General features: G+C 53.2%; 1 protein-coding gene across 1 annotated transcript in view; it reads left to right on the top strand.

The window, feature by feature from the left end:
- Positions 1-18,374, top strand: part of Ppp1r37 (protein phosphatase 1 regulatory subunit 37) — a 29,943-nt gene extending 11,569 nt beyond the window's left edge. The window contains exons 2-13 of the mRNA XM_028778662.1: positions 11,737-11,834; positions 13,387-13,432; positions 13,547-13,647; positions 14,048-14,167; positions 14,337-14,487; positions 14,568-14,723; positions 15,029-15,141; positions 16,264-16,405; positions 16,509-16,675; positions 16,798-17,536; positions 17,759-17,845; positions 17,930-18,374. Of these exons, the coding sequence (XP_028634495.1) occupies positions 11,737-11,834; positions 13,387-13,432; positions 13,547-13,647; positions 14,048-14,167; positions 14,337-14,487; positions 14,568-14,723; positions 15,029-15,141; positions 16,264-16,405; positions 16,509-16,675; positions 16,798-17,536; positions 17,759-17,841 (1,916 nt within the window). The 3' untranslated portion in view covers positions 17,842-17,845; positions 17,930-18,374. The remainder of the gene's footprint in view (positions 1-11,736; positions 11,835-13,386; positions 13,433-13,546; positions 13,648-14,047; positions 14,168-14,336; positions 14,488-14,567; positions 14,724-15,028; positions 15,142-16,263; positions 16,406-16,508; positions 16,676-16,797; positions 17,537-17,758; positions 17,846-17,929) is intronic.
- Positions 18,375-20,405: the final 2,031 nt, after the last annotated feature.

Genomic DNA, 20,405 nt, shown 5'->3' with positions numbered 1-20,405 from the left:
GTGGGGCAGACATGCCATGGTGCATGTGTAGAGATCACAGGACAGCTTTGTGGAGTCTCTACTTTCATTCCAACTTTATGTGGGTCCAGAGGATCGAACACCAATTGTCAGGCTTGTCTGGAAGCACCTTTACCCTTTGAACCAACCTTCTTGGCATGTACTACCATGTGTGGTACTGGCATTCGTGACTCAGCCGGCAAGTGACAGCACTCAGGCTCCGGCACGAGGGTCCCCTCCTCACTGCCTCGCTTTCTCATCTTTCTGTGCCGAGTCCAGCCCGCCTGACTTTTCTTCTCTCGGGTGACCTGTCCTTCCTTAATCCCAAACCCTGTTTGGTGCTTTCCCAGGCTGCTTGGAGGCCCATCACTGATGGACAGGTTGTCATATGGATACTAATGGTGAAGTGTGGGGTTAAGAGGAAGAAGTGGGCCGGGCGGTGGTGGCGCACGCCTTTAATCCCAGCACTCGGGAGGCAGAGGCAGGCGGATTTCTGAGTTCGAGGCCAGCCTGGTCTACAGAGTGAGTTCCAGGACAGCCCGGGCTATACAGAGAAACCCTGTCTCGAAAAAACCAAAAAAACAAAAAAAAAAAACAAAAGAGGAAGAAGTGGGTCTCGGTGTCCTGTTCTCATTGGAGTTGAATCTGGTTCAGAGAACACGTGAGCCTCAAGCTCAGTCATTCCCTAAACACCTGAACCCATGTAATGTCTGTGCTGGACTCTGGCAGAGAGAGCAGATAAGGCCCTGATGTCAGCAGTCCAGAAGATGGGTCACTGCCCTCTGCACACTCTCTCCTCTGGTCAGGGCAGCTACCTAGAGAAGTGAGAGGCCCCAGGTCACAGAGGCTCAAAGACTGACCCACCTATTGTTTTGAAGAGGGGATGACACATTGCACTCCCTTACAGAAGGTAGATAGGGCTAACAGCAATGCATGGTATTTTGTAGGAGCAGTTAGGGCTGCCTGGGGCCACCTGCCATGGGCCTGTTGATGAATAATGACAGAGATTGGAGGTCAGGGGTCAGACTGCAATCTTAGGAGCTGGCCACCTTTCTTTGAGGCAGGATTTTTTATTAGCCTAACTCGACAGGTAGGCTAGGTTGGGTGGCTAGCGAGCCCTACACAGGTCTGCTTGTCTCTGCCTCCCCAGCACGGGGACTACAAAGGCATGCTAGCATACCCAGCATTTTGGGTTTCCATATGTTGTGTGTGTGTGTGTGTGTGTGTGTGTGTGTGTGTGTGTGTGTGTGTGTGTTCCATGCATGCATTCATGCATGCATGTGTACTGTGTGATGTTCCTGGTCCCTAAGGAGACCAGAAAACGGCATTGTATCCGAAAGACTCAATATAGTCCGCCTGCCTCTGAGCAGCTGAGCCCTTCAGGGCTTGAGCACAGAGCTTTACGAGAGATCCGTTCCTCAGCCCCGCCCAGTGCCAGGTCTGAGTGGATAAGCCGCCTGCTTGGCCTGCAGCCTTTTCCTTACACATGCACCCCTAGCCTACCCTTAGGGTGTTTTGTCTTGCTATGCCTCCCCTGGTACTTACTGCCTTCCCTATCCCCAGGTCTTCCCTTGTGTACCCTCAGCTACCCAGCCCTGGGTAAATATTTAAGGGTAAACAGTGGGTGAGCAAGCAGTGTTCCGAGATGCAGCTGGACTGGGACAGGTGCAAGCCTCCCTCTCTCTGCAGTAAGAGTGTATTTGCTCTGCTCTTCCACTACCTGGTCACCAGGGTGTCTGGCCTTGGACTGTGACGATGACTGCTGTTGTTTGCAAAGCACCTACCCTTTGCTTCCACTCCTACTGGGCTGGCCCACTGCAGCTTCTAGAAGTCTGTGTGTGTGTGTCCTTAGTGGTTTTGTGGATATGAAGACCCAAACATCAGATAAGATGCAGGGTCTACAACCGTTTGGATCCTCTGGCCATCAGGGATATGAGGCAAATGAGAGTGATCAGTACCTTGCTGTTGGATCACACGTCACTCTTTCTGTCTCTAGAGCTTCCCTCTGCTGCTGTGTCTTAGGTGACACAAGCCTGGCCATCCTGAGTAGTCCAGGTCTCTGGCCCAGGCAGCTTCTATAGAAGAAGCCAAGGCCTAACTCCCAACTGGATGTCCTCAGTGCATCACTGTTTCCTCTGTTGTGAAGGTGCATTCATGTCCTGAGGCAGAATGTCACCAGTGTCTTCAGGTGGACACATCCTGCTGGGGCCATAGAGGAAAGCCTGCATGCACCCCAGCAGAAAGCTTCAGTCAGTGACAGTCCTGTGGTGAGCTCAGTCTCTTCTCAGCACCAGGCTAGATGTACTCTCATAGTTATTCAGACGTTTACCCAGCCAGATCAAGTTCTGTGCCCAGTCTCGTGCTAAAGGTACAGTAGTTACTAGGCAGACCTGTCCCTGTAACCAGAACGGTAGGTGTGAGGGACAGGGATGTGGGGAAGGAGGTCAGCAGCAGCTCCACCGTTGCCTGAGACTTGTCTGAGTGCGTGATGCCACATGCGATGGGTGCTTGTGGAGGCCAGAGGAGAGAGCATTGGGTCCACAGAGCTGGGCTGAGTGAGAAAGAGTAGCAAATGTCCTGAACCACTGAGCCATCTCTCTAGCTCCTAATGTATTTGAAATAACTAAAAACTGAAATAGGGTACACAGGATGGCTCAGAGGAAAAGTCATTTGCTGCCAAGCCTGTTTGTTGGCTTGGGTTTAATTCTCCAGACCTACATGGTTGAAGGAGAAACCAACTCCTGTGGTTGACCTCTGACCTCTGCATGTGCACACAGGAAGTAAATGCAAAAGAAAATACTAAAATGTGTATACTAATGGATAAGTATGCTGTTTAACACAGTACAACTCCTGCTACGCATATCCCTCACCTGATAGTTGGAAAATGTTAGCATATTATCATATTGTTCTGTTTCTGTATGAGCAGAAGGCCTTGTGTGTACATTGAAAGCACTCCAGATCACACATATGATCTGAGCTGAGGTGTTTCAGGCAGTGAGCATGGGCGTTTACATGGTGTGACAGCGTGAGTTGTGAATGCCAGATGTGCTTGTGTGTTCAGGGCTGAGGCTGCAGTAAGCTGCAGGAGACAGCTCCAGCATGTGCTGCCACACACTCATGCCTTACGAGTTTGGTTACTGCAAGTTCAGAAACTTTTTACTGTTTTCCATGACCCCACCCACATACTCAGCTTTGCTCTAGGACTAGAGTGAGTCGGTCAGGCCCTTGCAGGCTGGAGATGTGTGCCCAGGCTGTAAAACCTCCAAGAGGAGGTGCTGCAGGAGCTGAGGCCTGAGTGACGGGTGGGTGAGAGTACAGCACACAGGGTAGGAAGAAAACCGAGTGCACAGATAGAGGAGATGAAGCCCCTCCTCAGCTGGGGCTACCCCTCATTTTGGGGTGTTTAGTTGTTGACCCCTGTGCAGGGGACTTGTTACCACAGCAGGTCATATGCCAGCATCATGTCTGAACATGGTAATGACAAGAGGAGGTAGGCTTGCCTTCCTGGGGTCTCGTCTTCTGAAGCACCGAGTGCAGGTGAATCCCAGCTGGTGGTCTCTGCCTCAGTAGGGTTGGCAAGCGTGTGAGTGGAGTGGACAGGATGGCAGCAGTGAGGCTGAGCGGTTAGTTGCCTGGAAGTCCATGCTCCTTCCTGATTGCCATGGCTGGGTTTTCATTCTCATTCTACACCTCGAATTTCACCTTTAGCCTGTCTGGGACATTGTTACATTCTCCATGGCACCGAGCGCCAGACATGAGTGAGCTGCAGGCCTCGGTGATGCCAGTTGCATGCTAGCACATCGTGATGTGGTGAATAGCCTTTTAATTTAGCCTGGGCAAGTGAGCCTTCAGCGTGAGCATCTGAGGGTGAATTCTGGATGAGATGATCTGTGCCTGTGTGCCTTGGACTGGCTTTGCCGAATGAAAAGGGTTCTACTTGTTTTTCCCAGTTTGCCCAGCAGCATGTACATCCCCCAGGCCCAGCTTTTAGTTGTTGACTCATCTGGATACATGATCAGCCTACTCCTGTGTAACTATTTGTCTTACAAGACTCAGTAGCCAGGTGTGGAGGCAGAGGGTTAGGACTCAAGGACAACCTCAGAGGCACCAGGTTTGTTCATGGCCACCTACTTTAAAAAAAATAAAAATGGATAGTTGGTACTGAAGAGACCCTTAGAAGGCTGGGTGGGCATTAGAAGAAACCCTCCCTACTGAGGAGGTGTATCCTGGTCACAGCAGCCCTCCACAAAGTCCACACAGTTGCAGCCGTGTTGTTTGAGACCTGGACCTAGCTTGGTGTGAAACTATACTATTCAGGACTCCAGCTCAGAAATCAGACAGCTTCCCACTCTGTTCTTTTGCCTTGAGGTGGGTGTAAAGGCCTGGTCACTCTAATGTCTACTGCAGACCTTCTCTGGGAGGGTATGCAGGTGTGTTCCTGAGAGAGGCAGTTTGTGCTCTGGGTGGCTATGTGAAGACAGGGCAGCAGGCAGAGTGCAGTCCTAGCCTGAAGGCTTGCTAAGGAACCTGGACCTCTCACTGAGCATGGTGCCCCGCTGCACTCCACAGTCTTTCCTCCCTCAGAACCCTACCATGCTCCTTCCCTTTCTGTACCACACAATCTCACTCTCAAGCACTCTGCCAAGAACCTGACCTCTTGAGGTTAGCAACTCCCAGTTGGTAAATAAAAGTTTAGTTTTTCTGTTCTTCCCAATTTTAATAATGTAAAGTTGTCAATCCCACCAGATGAGAATAAGACCACTACCACAATTTTGGAGCCAAATTTGAAGCAAACTTTTATATTAAATACTGGTCAGGATGATGGACACTGACCAGGTCCATACCTGGGATTCCCAGAATATGGCACTGTATTACACTAATCAGAGGCTTCTACAGGCAAAGCCCACAAGGCTATGGACTTGCCGCCTTCATCCAACTGGGGCATACATCCTCAGGTGCTTCCTGCCTATGTGTGATTAAGTACATCCTGTGCAGTCGGGGCAGCCAACCTTTTTTACAGGAGTGAAAACCCATGGCTTGTTACCTTATATGAACAGTAATCCCCAACACTCCAAGGGCATGTCTTCAGGCAAGTGGGGATCACAGGTTAGAGGTGTTTTTGTTTTATAGATCTCTTAAGCACAGTAACTTAAACTTAAAACACATCATCACTTAAAACTGAGTCATCACAAAGTCCCCCTCACTCTAGAACCTAGGCTGGCCTTAAATTCAAGTTCATCCTTCTGCCTTAGCTTTTGTGTGCTAGTGTTAAAGGTGTGAACCACGATGGTTTTTCTAAGTGAGTGAATGTCTAAATACCACACAGTGCTGAGAAAGAAGTTGGACAGGCATAGTTGTGCTCACCATTAGTCTCAGGATTTGTGAGGCTGAAGTGGGGATCACCTGTCTATTTCAGGTTAGGTAGGGCCTTACAAACGGAAATGAGGACATGACCAGTCCTATATGCAGTTAAGGATATGATGTAGGGAACAACAGAGGCGCCTAGAAGAGTCCGGATAAACATGGCTGCAGAATAGACCAGAGTTGTGGAGGGGGAGGAGAAGAGAGAGGAGAGAAGGCAGAGAGAGGACCAAGAGCAAGATAGTGTGTGGCTGAAACGGCTGGATTATATAGGAGTCTGAAGCTGGAGGAGGGGAGCCCAGTGCCTGGGCTGGAAAGGGTTAGGATAGGGGTTCAGGAGACAGGTATGGAGTGAAATGTGCCCCAGGTTTCTTTGGGACCAGACACTGTATAGTGAATAAACAGTCTTTTCTGTGACCCTCTTCAGTTTGTCTGGCTCACCCTCCTAGAAAGCAGCTGCCTGTGTGTCCTTCCAGAGCTCAACTGTTTTGCCTCATGTTCCTCTTCTGAAGCGGAAGTGAGATCCTCACTTCAGGAACATGTTTGAGGAGTTGGCCCAAGTTTTCAGAGGAAGCTCTTGAGACAGCCTGGCATGGGTATATCAGTGTGTGTTGATCACCTGTTGCAACCACAGTTGTCCTGCCATCAGCAGTATCCTGTAGAACCTGGCCTTGGAGCAGTGAGCCTTAAGGACCTGCACATTCCATCTGTGTCCTGTATTCTGCCAAGAGCCTCTGCTCTGGAAGATGGCCTCTTGGAGCTGCCAGCCTCTGTGGTATTCCTGGGGTTAGGGGTCTACCATGCCTGCTTCCCAGCCATGCCTCGGGCCCCTTGGTAGCCATAAAACTTTGGGCCACATGAGATAGCATCTATCCACCTCAGGGTATGCTTCATTGGATGCTTCTGGTTGCCAGTCCCAACAGCCTGCCGTGGGGGACAAACTTGGGTCTCCTCTTGTCCCACAAAAGACAATCTTGAGCAATACTGCTCTGCCCTGCTCCCCTCCTCAGTGGCCTCTCTCCACCAAGGCCTTCCATGTTGCCTCCGTCTGCAGTGGTCTGCCCCAACCACCCGTTCCTGCCACACACTATTCTAAGGACTGCTGCTAGCTGCTGTGCTGTCCTCTATGTCCCCATCCTGAGGCTCCCACAGGGCTGGGGGGTAGTGCCTGCTACCAACCCAGTGTGCCTGCTGAATGAAGGAGCCCTGTGGTAGGAGCCTGGGGAACCACCCCCTCTCTATTGCCAGCTGGCCTCTTCTTCATTCCATAATAGCAACGCAGTGTTGCCAAGTGTGGGGGCTCTCAGGGTGGTGCCCACAGATCACCTGGGGCCTCGTTAACATTCAGTTAGGCCCTAGCTGCGACTGCCCAGGTGAAGCAGTGCTCTCTCAGCCTGGCCCTCCAGGTCCCCCTGTCCATGATGGGCACTGGGGACTGGGGAGGTATTCCCAATAGGGACAGCATGGAGTTAGGGTGCAGGTTAGTGAGCAGCCCTGCCTCTGGACTATGTGCACTCTACCCCCATTGTTGTTCTCTGTGGAAACCCCTACAAGATGCCCATTTCCTACCAGTTCCTAGCTGCTGGGGATGACTAGAAGTGTGGCCTTCCCTTCTTTGGTACCCGGCTGACCCTGCATTCCATCTCCACCCTTGCACCTGTGTGCACACGTGAGGCCGTGTCTCCTGATGCTCTCCACCTGTCACCTGATGCTTAGATCAGATCTCTCAGTCCTGAGAGAGTCACAACAGCCTGTCCCTGGAGAGAGGTGAGCCCCACTGCTGAGGCTCTGCTTGCCAGCCATGCCATAGTGTCCTCTTAAGGAACTCAGATGTCTCTGGTGGCCCTTCCTTGAGTGACAGGGCCTATATTCCCACCCACTTAACTCCATTGCTGAGACAGTAAGAAGACGAAGCTGGCTTCTTGTTTCTGAGCTCTGCATCTTTTGCCTCTGACTGGCTCTTGGCAGGCTTCCTTGTATAAGATGGAAGTGTGCCTATCTTGGGGATCTGTCCCAGACCTAACTAAATGAAGTCACCTGTGGAAAGTCCTTTGCCATGCAAGGAATCCCAGTGCTTGAGAGGCCAGGGCACAAGGGTCATGAGTTGAGTACCCACCTGGCTTTCTTTTCTTTTCTTTTTTTTTTTTTTTTAAGAATTATTTGATTTAAGCCAGGCGGTGGTGGCACACGCCTTTAATCCCAAGCACTTGGGAGGCAGAGGCAGGCGGATCTCTGAGTTCGAGAGTTCGAGGCTAGCCTGGTCTACAGAGTGAGTTCCAGGACAGCCAGGGCTACACAGAGAAACCCTGTTCTCGAAAAACCAAACAAACAAACAAAAAAAAAGAATTATTTGATTTAGTGTGTGTGTGTGTGTGTGTGTGTGTGTGTGTGTGTGAGAGAGAGAGAGAGAGAGAGAGAGAGAGAGAGAGAGAGAGAGAGAATACTGTAATACTGTAGCTGTCTTCAGACACACCAGAAAAGGGCATCGGATCCTATTCCAGATGGTTGTGAACCACCATGTGGTTGTTGGGAATTGAACTCAGGATCTCTGGAAGATCAGTCAGTGCTCTCAACCCCGCACCTTCTTTCCAGCCCCTACCTGGGCTTTCTAAGGTGCTCCCTTGTTATAAGGAAAAAGACAAACAAAACCACATGTGAGAGAGTTCCACTCACCCTCCAGCTGTGTTCCTCCTGACAGCCAGCTGCTTCTTTGGTCACCTCATGTCATTAACCCCTGAGACTGGGTGCCCTTTCAGAGAGGTTGTTGGGGTTATTTATCCAGTCTTGGCAGGATACAGATGAGAATATGGCTTTTAATGTAAGTTGTCACCTCGATGGGTCCGCCAGCACAGCCTTCTCTGGAACACACACACAGTCACGCCAGTCTTCCCTTCCTTTCTAACAATTGCTCCAGTTGTCAACCTGCCTCACTTAGCACACAGAAGGTTGAGCTTGGGTTGAGTGGACACACCTGAGGTGTGGCCCACAGAGCCCTGCACTTGGCGCCTGCTTGCACTGCACCTCCATAGACTGGCCGTCAGAGCTGCTGTGTGCCTCCCGCTCTGTTGTGCAGAGTATCTCATCACAGCAAACACTGCATCAAGTTACGCCCCCAGTCATCTTTCCCCTTAAGATGTATTTGTTGGTTTCTTTGTCTGTTTTAAGGTGGTGGTGGTGTTTTTGAGACAGGGTTTCTCTGTGTTCCTGACTATCCTGGAACTGGTTCTGTAGACCAGGCTGGCCTCGAACTCAGAAATCCACCTGCCTCTGCCTCCCAAGTGCTGGGATTAAAGGCGTGCCCCCTGGTGATGCTCTGGCTCACCGAGGGTTCTAGATGTTGGGAAGCCAGCTGTGAGAGGCCAGGGCCACCAAGACATGTACATCAGGGGCTGGCTTTGAGCCCCTACTCTTGTGTCTTTACTGTATCTGTCACCACTTAAAAGGTGGAAAATTGATAAAACATAGTTGTCGTTTTTATTTATTTTCTATATGTGTGGCTGTTATTGCCTGTGTGTCTATCACATGCTTATTAGGTGCTCCTAGAGGCCAGAAGAGAGCATCAGATCCCCTGGGACTGGAGTTACAGACACACACCCCATGGGTGGTGGAAATTGGACCCCTCCTCTGGAAGAACAGCCAGAAGAGAGCCATGTATTAATATCTTTAGTATGGCACTGGTAGCTGTATCCCCAACTCTCCTTAATTTTTTTCTTGGGTCAGGGTCTCGCTAAGTTACCCAGGCTGACCTTAAGCTTATTTTGAAGCTCAAGCTAGCCTTGAGCTCCTCCTGCCCAGCCTTCTGAGTACCTAAAGTTATATGTCTGTGTTCCCACACCATTCTTTGCTGTTGTCGGCTTCTTGTTGACGATACAAGGCTGAGGGTTACCAGTGTTGACAAAGCAGCCCATATTAGCCCAGGCCCAGCTTCACCCTACCTAATGTCGCTGGCCTGGACCCGTGATCTTTGATTGAACCCGTTTCCCCGGTGCCCTCTGTCAGCTCTGGGGTTTCCCGGAGTGCTGTTTAAAGGCGGAGTATTAAATAGACTTAGAAGAGATGTCAGTTAGAGTGCGCTAGCCTGCTTTCAAGACTATCACCTGCTATCGATGCTTCTTCTCTTTATGGTCACCTGAATAGCTCAGGGGAAGTGGCTGTAATTGCTGCTGTGTTCCAGAGAGTTGTGAGTACCCCAAATCTTCAAGTATGCATGTGATGGGAGAAAATTCACACTTTGGTTGTTTTGTGGGTTCGTGGGGTTCTGAGCATTTTACCGCTGAGCCACGCCCCCAGCCCCTCACTGGGGGATTCTAGGCGGGGCTCTACCACTGAGCCACGCCCCCAGCCCCTCACTGGGGGATTCTAGGCGGGGGTTCTACCACTGAGCCACGCCCCCAGCCCCTCACTGGGGGATTCTAGGCAGGGGCTCTACCACTGAGCCACGCCCCCAGCCCCTCACTGGGGGATTCTAGGCGGGGCTCTATCACTGAGCCACGCCCCCAGCCCCTCACTGGGGGATTCTAGGCAGGGGCTCTACCAGTGAACTACATACTATTTGTTTATTATTATTTATTTTTATTGTAATTTGAGACAGGGTCTCACTAAATTACCTAAGCTGGCCTTGTATTCACTCTGTAGTCCAAGCTGACTTTAAGCTTTTGACTCTTCTGCCTCAGCCTCCCAAGTAACTGCAATGCCTGGCTTAAATTTTTTTTTCTAAAAAGTCTCAAAGAAGCAAATCTGGGTAGACAGAAAGGTGTTAATTAACCTGCCACACAGGGCTGCCTGAGACCCTTAGGAGTACGGGGGGTTGGGGGGCTGCTCTGCTTCACCTGTGTTTTATCATGAGTGTGACAGCCACTGCCCATCCTGTGCGTGCTCTCACAGGTCTGTTTTCTCCTTTATTCTCTGGGTATGGCACTGTGGATTGAGCACTGTGGTTAGCCATGAGCTGAATTTCAGGAGAGAAGGACCTGAGTTCAAATCATGGCTGTATTGTATACCAGCTGTGTGCCCTAAGGCAAGGTTCTTGATATCACCACCCCCCCCCCCCAGCTTCATCTTTTCATGGGATCGAAGTGAGCATTCATTCTTCCATCAAATTAAAGTGAGCAAAATACAGTGGCACAGACACGTGTAATTCCAGCATTTCAGAGGCTGAGGCAGGATAGTCAGCCATTTCAAGCAAGCAAGACACAGTGAGTGCACTTCTTTAATCCCAGCATTCGGGAGGCAGAGGCAGGCAGAGGCAGAGTCAGGTGAGTTCCAGGACAGCCAGGGCCACAAAATGAGACCCTATTTCAAACAAACAAAACTTTCATTTAAAGTTACATTATGGGGCCGGGCGGTGGTGGCGCACGCCTTTAATCCCAGCACTTGGGAGGCAGAGGCAGGCGGATTTCTGAGTTCGAGGCCAGCCTGGTCTACAGAGTGAGTTCCAGGACAGCCAGGGCTACACAGAGAAACCCTGTCTCGAAAAAAAAAAAAAAAAAAAGAATGTTTAAAAAAATAAATAAATAAAGTTACATTATGTATCTTGTTTGGGGGGATGACACTTCTCCCGGGGCATATGTGGAATTAGAAGACAGTTTGGTCAAGTTGGCCCTCCTCGTCCACTCTGTGGGTCCAGGGATCCAACTCACATCTTTGGGCTTAATGTCGAACTAATCAGCATGGGGTTAATTTGAATGAATGAAGAGTTTTAATCAGAGGTTGCTTGGATCAAGTGGGGCTGTGGGTGCGTGCGGGGGTTTTCTTGGTTGTCACCTGAGGTAGGATGGAAGGTCCACTTGGCTTGCGGACAACATGGCTTATGAACGGCGCCTCGATCTGTGTAAGGGAGGAGAGAGCTAGCTGGCAGCATAAGAGCCTTCTCCTCTCTCTGCCCCTGGCTGCTGGTGTGGGGTGTGGGGTGACTGGTTTGTCTCGGGCTCCTGCCTGTGAGCCTTTGCTGCAGTGAGGGACTGTTTGTAACCTGTAGCTGAATCCACACACTCCTCCATCGTGCTTCTTGTTACAAAAGTGAAACTAGAGCACCTGCTGTGCCAAATGCCTGCCCTAAGCCTGCCCTGTGCTGGCTGCCATGGCTGAGGCCCTGGGAGCTAGGGCTCCCATGTGATAAGGGAGGGAACTTGTAAGCAAAAGTCTTTTGAGTTGTGTAGTTTCTGTGGCTCCCTGAGAGCTCCAATGACTCACAGAGGGCTATGCCAGCTTCCTGTGTGATGCCTGTGACCAGGAGTTCTGTCATGCTGCTGTCAGGAGGGAGGGATGGAGGGCCCTGTAAGGCAAGGCCATGCTGCTGTCAGGAGGGAGGCATGGAGGGCCCTGTAAGGAAGGCAGCAGGCGAGGGCTGTGGACTCTGAGCCGCTCCTTTGCCCACAGCCCAGAATGTGACGGTGGATGAGGTGATCGGTGCCTACAGGCAGGCTTGCCAGAAGCTGAACTGCCGGCAGATCCCCAAGCTCCTCAGGCAACTGCAGGTATGGGGTCCGTGGACACTCCCCCAGAGTGTGTGTGTGTGTGCGGGTGCGCGTGCATGCCTGTGTGCATGCATAGCCCAGCCTGCCCCCACCCAGGGCCTGTGTAAGGACAGCTGCAGAAATCCCTAGTTCAGCTATGAAATTAGCAACAGTCCAGAGTTACATAACATGATAATTACCAAGTCTTTCAGCCCTAAAGAAATTCTGTCCTCAAAGAAAAGCCTTAATCTTGTCAGTTAAGTCAAAACTTCAAAATTCATTCCTAAGATGTGAACGTTATAAGCCGAGTGTCAGCCTGGGCTCTCAGGCCTGATTCAACAAACAAGAACGAAATAGCAAAAACCTAAGTCTGGGCTTCAACAGTGATTCTATACTCCCTGCTGTTTAGGAAGTTAAAACAAGCTGGGGCTGCCTGTCATCCCAGCACTTAGAGGGTGGAGGCAGGAAGATAAGTTCAGAGTCAGTATCTGCTGCTTAGTGACTTTGGAGGCCAGCCTGAGTTATATGTGAGACTCTGAGAAGTAAAGGGGCTTGCTGGCCAGCCGGACAACCTGAGCTTGATTAGCCGGAACCCACATGCTAGCTGGAAATAGAGGACTACGTTTTCCACATGAGCACCGTGATATGTGTGGTCACATACTTGTACACAGGTGAAAAAAAACGTTTAAATATAGCAGCAAAATTGATTTCTCATTTCTCCTGCACATCCCAGGAAGCTCCTGTGGGCAGCCCGTGGACAGATTTGTAGAAGCTGGGCTGCTGGCTCAGGAGTGCAGGCACCAAGAGTTGTGTGAGCTAGTGTGAATGCCCGTGCACTCTGCCCATAGTCTCCCTGCTTTCTTGTGGTCCGCCCTTGCCCTACCTCGACAAAGGCCCTTGCAGTGCCTGGGACATTGTCCTCGCTGAGTTCCTATGCTATGTGTATTCTGCAGAATTGGCAAAATGGGGCCTTGCCACTTCCAGGGAAAGCCAGCCACTCAGTGTGGCATCTGAGGCAAGGGTAAGAGCCAACTTGGCCTGCACCTAACCAGACAAGTATGTTGTTGTCAAGCCATCCTGAGCCTCTCTGTCCTGGGGCTTTGTCATGGCGCTCAACCCTTGGGTGACAGTGAGGCCCAGAGAAGGACCTGGTGTGTGTGGGTTAGATGATCCCCACAGGGAGAGTCTGGGAAAACATCCAACCCAGTGCCTTTGCATCCTTTGCTGAGTACCACAGGGTGGCTGTCAGCCTGCCTGTCCCAGGCCCTTGGGCCAATCATCCAAGGCCGGGCATCTCCTGGACATGCTTGACACCCCCAACCTCACTTCCTCAGCTGCAGTGATGGCTCTGTGGCTGCCTGGCTGCAGGCAGGTTCCTCTCTTGCCCTAGGTGCTCACAGCTAGTCCTGATTGTCCTCTGGGCCTTCATCCAGCTGCCCTGCCCCATCCCATTCCAGATGCCATCTCACTGCAGGACATGGCAGAGCCCATTGAGCCTTGGCTCCCCTCTGTCAGGCCACCCCACTTCTGGGGTGTTTTACCTGTCTTGACCAGCTCCATCCTGCTTTCTTAGGAGTTCACGGACCTTGAGCAACGCATCAACTGCCTGGACCTAAAAGGTATGTGTCCCCAAGGATAGCAGTGGTGATCAAGGGTTCAGTGGTTTCTGCACAAGTCAGAGACTGGTGGTAGTGGTGTGGACTGTCCACCTAAAGATGCCTGCCCCTTCCCAGGGGAGAAGCTTGACTACAAGACCTGTGAGGCTCTGGAGGAGGTCTTTAAAAGGCTGCAGTTCAAGGTTGTGGACCTGGAGCAAACCAACCTGGATGAAGATGTGAGGACTCACTGCCGCCAGGCTCCTGGGGCCCCTGGAGGCTTGGATGGGGAGAGGGCAAGGGCGGGGCCTCATGAAGACCAGAAGTAGGTATCTGATATGACAAGGGTGAGCCTGAGGCCCTGAAGGTGAGGCCTGGGGAGTAGGGTGAGGGGTGAGTGTGGCCACCAAGAGCTATCCTGGCTGTCACACTAAGGGGGCTGATGGGTATCTGGAAATCACAACCTCTGAGGGCTGTGTTCTTGAGTGTAGCCTGGAGAAGAGCTCTACCCTCCCGGGTCACACAGAGCACAGCTGTCATCCCGAGGCGGCTGCCTGCCCAGCACCCTTCCTGTGGCACAGCCCATGTGTTCCCCTGGCCACCTGACCTGAGGCCAAGCCCACATGTGCCTGCCTCCAGGGTGCCTCAGCCCTCTTTGACATGATTGAGTACTACGAGTCGGCCACCCACCTCAACATCTCTTTCAACAAGCACATTGGCACGCGGGGCTGGCAGGCTGCTGCCCACATGATGCGCAAGGTGGGTACCTCACAGGGTGGCAGGAAAATGTGGGGAAGCCTGCCCCATGCCCGTCTCTCCTGTCCTGTCACAGCCCTGGCTTACTCAACAGTGCAGGGCTGAGGCAGGGAGGAGCCCAGATGCCAGCTGGGACTACTAAATAGCCTCTCCCCTGTCTTGTACTCACCAGACAAGTTGCCTACAGTACCTAGATGCCCGCAACACACCCCTGCTGGACCACTCGGCACCCTTTGTGGCTCGCGCCCTGCGCATCCGCAGCAGCCTGGCCGTGCTGCACCTAGAGAACGCCAGCCTTTCCGGGCGGCCCCTCATGCTGCTGGGTAAGTCTGTCCGTGAGGCCTGCTGCTGGGCAGCTAACCCAGGACATGAGCTGGCCAGTCACTCCCTCCCCCCCCCCCAGCCACCGCTCTGAAGATGAACATGAACCTGCGAGAACTGTACCTGGCGGACAACAAGCTCAACGGCCTGCAGGACTCGGCCCAGCTGGGCAACCTGCTCAAGTTCAACTGCTCCCTGCAAATTCTGGACCTGCGGAACAACCACGTGCTCGACTCAGGTGCGCCGCCTCCTACTCCTGTCCACGCTGTTACCCAGCGCCTTCTGTGCCCGGCCCTATGCTAAGGTGGGAGGTGCCGAGTACAAGCGTGAGCTCTTCAGTCTGTCCTCCAGGGTTTACAGATGGCAGGCATGTGCTGGCAGTGACCGCTCTGACAGGAGCTTACGTCGCACAGTCAGCCCGAAGGCTGGAGTCAGAGTCAGGCCCGAGCCTGACTAAATGTCTCTGATAAGACTAGCAGAGGTGCTGTTGGGGACGGGACGGGCACTGCAGGCACTGACCGCCCCGCCCGCCCACCTCCCTAGGTCTGGCCTACATCTGCGAGGGTCTCAAGGAGCAGAGGAAGGGGCTGCTGACCCTGGTGCTGTGGAACAACCAGCTCACACACACAGGCATGGCCTTCTTGGGCATGGCATTGGTGAGTCCAGGGGCCTTGGTCATTGCCCTTGTCCTGCCTGGTCCCAATCCGTGTTTAATTTTTAAATCTTTTATTACATTGTATGTGTGGGGGGGGCGAGGGGGGGACGGCTTGCAAGAGACAGTTTTCTCTTTCTACCATGTATAAATATTTCAGGTTTCAAACTTAGAGCCTCAGGCCATCTCGCCAGCCCTGGGCCCTGTTTCTGTCATTCTTTCTTTTGCATTTTTCAAGACAGGGTTTCTCTGTGTAGCCCTGGCTGACCTGGACTTGTTATGTAGACTAAGCTGGTCTTGAACCAGACATCCACCTCCCTTTGCCTCCCAAGTGTTGGGATTAAAAGCCTGTCCCACCGCTGTTTCTGTAATTGCTTTTTATTATTAACTTTTTTTTTTTTTTTTTTTTTTTTGTAACAGACTATGTAGGACAATGCTTTGTACAAACTGAATGTGTTGGCTTAAAAAGTTAGTATTTCTGAGAGCAATCAGTAAGTTTTTAAGTCTTTTGATCATCACACAATATATAAAGTAATTCCAACAGATACAAGCACTCTCAGGGGAGAGGGCACTTGTATGTAGCCCAGGTCCCCTTCCACAAGACGGCTGTCTTCAGGGTCCTGAAAGCCATTAAGAGACAGGCTGGGTGAGGGCAGAGAGCCAGCCTGTGGTTTGGGGGCCACCTGGACTCTGATGAGGAGTGGGAAGTGGGGGGTTTTGAGAGGACATTCAGGCCGGACAGTGGTGGCGCACGCCTGTAATCCCAGCACTTGGGAGGCAGAGGCAGGCGGATTTCTGAGTTCAAGAGTTCGAGGCCAGCCTGGTCTACAGAGTGAGTTCCAGGACAGCCAGGGCTACACAGAGAAACCCTGTCTTGAAAAACCAAAAAAGAAAAAAAAAAAGAAAAACCAAAACAAAAGAGAGAGAGAGAGAGAGAGAGAGAGAGAGAGAACACGCACACAGCATGGGGAGATTGGTTTCCCAGGCCTGTGGTAGGATTGTGCTGAGAAGCCGGCAAGGAGAAAGGATGTGTGCCTTGGCATCTTTTTGCGGCTCCTCTGCTGACAAACCTTTCTGGCCTTCCTTCCACCCATGGCTCCCTCCCTCACCTTCCCTGCACCTTCAGCCGCACACACAGAGTCTGGAGACGCTCAACTTGGGCCACAACCCCATTGGGAATGAGGGTGTGCGAAACCTCAAGAACGGACTCATCAGCAACCGCAGTGTGCTGCGCCTCGGCCTTGCCTCAACCAAGCTCACGTGCGAGGGTAGGATGCGAGCCAGGCGCGCTGGGGCCGGCGGGGCGCAGCAGGGCGGCTGGCCAGTGGCCGGGCATGGGGCCCTTGGCCAGCCCCTGCGGTCCCCTCCCAGGCGCGGTGGCCGTGGCAGAGTTCATCGCCGAGAGCCCCCGCCTCCTGAGACTGGACCTCCGGGAGAACGAGATCAAGACAGGCGGGCTCATGGCGCTGTCGTTGGCCCTCAAGGTGAACCACTCTCTGCTCCGCTTGGACCTGGACCGAGAGCCCAAGAAGGAGCCGGTGAGGGCACTTGCTGTGTACCAGTGCTGTCATGGGCAGGGGCAGATGGGGTGGTGTGTGGGCCAGGTTGGGCAGAAGTTGGCAGGTGCCACACAGAGCCCGAGCCAGGCTGGGTCCCACAGGTGAAGAGCTTCATCGAGACGCAGAAGGCGCTACTGGCCGAGATCCAGAACGGCTGCAAGCGCAACTTTGTGCTGGTTCGAGAGCGTGAGGAGAAGCAGCAGCTGCAGCCGTCAGCCTCCATGCCTGAGATCACCATCACCGAACCCCAGCCCCTGGAAGAAGAGTCTGGGGACCTGCCAGCCGTGGGGGCTCAGAATGGGGCCCCTAGCCCAGGCCCGGACTCAGACTCAGACTCAGACTCGGACAGGGAAGAGCAGGAGGAAGAGGAGGAGGACCAACCAGACCAGCAGAGGGACGAGGGGGGCACTGACCAGAGTTCTTTGACCCCCTGCCCTGCCCTCATACCCTCCACGGACTCCCTAGGCCCTGGTGACAAGAGCCCCCCAGGCAGCCCCTCCTCCCCCACGGAGCAGCGTATCTCTGTCTCTAGCCCAGGCCGAGGCCACAAGATCTTTGTGGTGACCCGGGTGGAGAGTCCACCTGAGAGGCCAGAGCCCCCTGTTCTTCCCACCTTTGTCTCCTCCCCTCCCCCCTCCCCTCCCTCCCCACCTCCCTCTCCATCATCTCAGACCATGGACGTCCAGGACCCAGAGTCATCCGAGGCTCAGCTCCAGCCAGAGCCATCTCAGGCCGGGCAGCCGCTGCCCAATGGCCTGAAGCCTGAGTTTGCCCTCGCACTTCCCCCAGAACCACCCCCGGGGCTGGAGACTAAGGGAGCCAGCTGCAGCCTGGAGCATGGTAAGGAGGGAGAGGCTGGGGATAGGCCTCAAGGAAGCACTTCTGTAGCGGGCTTCAGCCTCAAGCTCTGCAGAGTGGCCCTAGAGGGATAGGAAAAAGGATTTAGTCTTGGGTTCCCACTCTGGGCCCCAGATTTTCCACTGGGGTGGGGACTGTGTGGTCTGCAGAGACAAGGCCATGTCCCCACCCGCCTCTAAGGAAGCTGCCACCTACTGCCTACAGCACTGCACCGCTCCCAGGGTGTCAGCAAGCTGGAGGAGCTGCTTCTAGAGGCCAGTCAGGAGGCCCCGCGGGACACACTGTGACACTGTAAGTAGATGCTGTCTCTGAGGACTGGGCAGGAAGAGCTGAGAATCCTGTTCTCACTGGCCGCCGCCTCCGTTGTTCCCCTAGTTCTTTTGTTCCGGACGGTCTGTGATGAGCTGAAGCCATCCCCAAGGATCTGCTGACTCCCCCGCCTGTCCCCAGGAAACCAGGCGGAGCCACCCAGGCCTCACTACCACAACACTATAGCCACGGCACAGGGCTAGGAACTGGGAGCGGCGCCTGGACTTGAGCACGGATTTGTGTCTGCCGCTCCCCAGGTTGGGGCCGAGCGGACAGGAGGAAGAGGATGCAAGGACCTCTCCGGGGTCACCAGCCACAAGGCTGCTCTGGTCCTGGAGGGCCCAGTGACCAGTCTGTCCTGGGAGGAGTAGGAGTTGGGGCAGACGGCTCCTGACCCCTCTCAGGACCTAGCTGGTGAGCGTGGTGGTGGAGTTTGCCAGCCCCTGTGGGGTGGGGCCAGCAAGAAGGAACAGAGCTTTTTTTTCTAAAGTGCAATAAAATCTATCAGGGAGCTGGGCAGGCAGCAGTGTAGTTCTGGGACCCTGCTGCCCGGGCCACTGAGGCTGCGCCCTGGCAGGCACTACAGCAGTGGGAAGTGGGTGGGTGGAGGGTGAGGGTGAGGGCGGGCTGCGCTGGGCCACTCCTGTTGGAGCAGCTCTCACCTTTTCTAATAAATGGAGCTGGGTCCCCAATGCCTCTGCTTCCTGCCGGGACCAGGTACTCAAGTGGTGGGCGGGAGCGCGAGCAGGAGTGGTCACAGCACCCCTGCTAGTTTTGTGCCAGTCATCCCCAAAAGAAACCCAGAAGGCTGGACAAACCTCCCCACTTCACACCTCAAGAAGCACACTACGGCTGCTTGCTCTCAAAGCCAGCCCAGAGGGTCCCACGGTGCAGGACAAAAGCTATCTGGGGCTGGGACAGCAGGTCTAGCCTGTCCTCTCTTCACCGTATTTGTGAGGAAGGAGTGTGCACAAGGCCTGTTGAATTCCCTGCTGTCACTAGCGTGTGCCTGGCTTTGGTGGGTGTGTGGTCAGCAGCATCGGTCAGTCTCAGGCTCTACAGAAACAAAAAGAACCTATGGAGAAGTTCTATAGGAAATGCCTGCCTGCCGCCTTCCTGTGCAGATGCGGGCTTCCACCTCATGGTGCCCATGTCCTTTGGGGTCATAACCTGGAAGTCCTCTGTGCCTCACCATTGTATCTGTCAGAAGCGTCTGCTTGGTTGGGTTCTTTTTCCCTGGTTAATTTGTAGGCACATGGGTGTGAGTATACAGATCACTGGGTAGAGGTCGTGCATGCCTGCCGTGGCACACTCCTGGAGCTCAGAGGAGAATCCTGGGTCTTTGTTCTATTGCCCATGAACTTGTAGACAGTCTCCTGTCTCTGTTCCAGTCTCCTCATAGGAACACTGGGATTACAGACACCCAGGCTACACTAGCTGGCTTTTACATGGAAGCTGGGCTTTAAACTTGGGTCTTCAGGCTTACAGCAAGCCTTTTTTTTTTTTTTAAGTTGTTTCTCAGGCCACACTGGGCCCTTACTTGGGAGTGCGGCTTGGGGAAGCCACACACAGTAACCACTGCCAACCAAGTGACCATCTGTCACACACCGTCTAACCCTTAAGTACCCAGGAGACAACCAGGATGCCATCAGCCATCCTGTCTGAGCTCCAAGGTGCATTCTTTCTAAAACGGGGAAGACCATGTGGGAGGGGATTGGGAGGAGCCCCACCAGGCCACGCTGCTACCACCCCCTTCTGGACAAGGCTGAGGAGGGCTGAGGTATCCTGGGTTCTGGAAAAAGCCTGCCTGCTGGAGGTCGTGATCTACAGTCCCCAACCACCACAGGGGTTGTGGTCAGTGTATTAAGTCTCAGCAGCTCTGGCCCAGGAGATGCGCCATCTGTGAGCCTATGTGGGACTGGGCTCCTCCTGGACCAACCTGACTGGCTGTGTTTGCACCAGCTCTTAACATGTGAAAAATTGGTCCTTCCCAACTGCTACAGGGTCAGATGTTCACCTCGGAGAGATGCTGAGTTCCTAAGTCCCAGGAGCTCAGCTTGTGTCCCTGTCAGAAAGTATTCATCATGAAGACCATGAGGCCCTCAGGGTGACTCCAAAACTGTGACAGTATATAAGGGGCAGTTGGGGGCCAGAGGGCAAGGTTCAGTGGTACAGTACTTCAGACATGCCCCAGATCTATCCTTAGCACATCCAAAAAATACACACATGTACATACACAGACACATCATAGCTGCCTGTACACCTGCAAACAGTTACTCAGGAGGATGGTACAAGGTTCTCTGGAACCCAGAAATTCCAGCCAAAGCCACAGGGCTAGCCATGTGACAACAGTATTGGAGTGACAAGCCACAGGCTGGGAAAGATCTCTCTGGTTCTCAGAACCTCTGTATGCAGGAGACAACATCCGACAGCAGCCTCAGTGGCTTATCACTGTTGGTGTGGCCTTTGAGAGCAGATGTGTCAGCCTTGTAGAGCTCACTGGTTTCCAGGGCACTGACACTGCAGGCCATCATTTGGCCAC

This window comes from Grammomys surdaster, unplaced genomic scaffold (genome assembly GCF_004785775.1).
Source record: "Grammomys surdaster isolate TR1022 unplaced genomic scaffold, NIH_TR_1.0 339, whole genome shotgun sequence".
NCBI lineage: Eukaryota > Metazoa > Chordata > Mammalia > Rodentia > Muridae > Grammomys > Grammomys surdaster.
The sequence above is the reverse complement of the archived record's forward strand: the minus strand, read 5'-3'. Positions and strand labels throughout refer to the sequence as shown.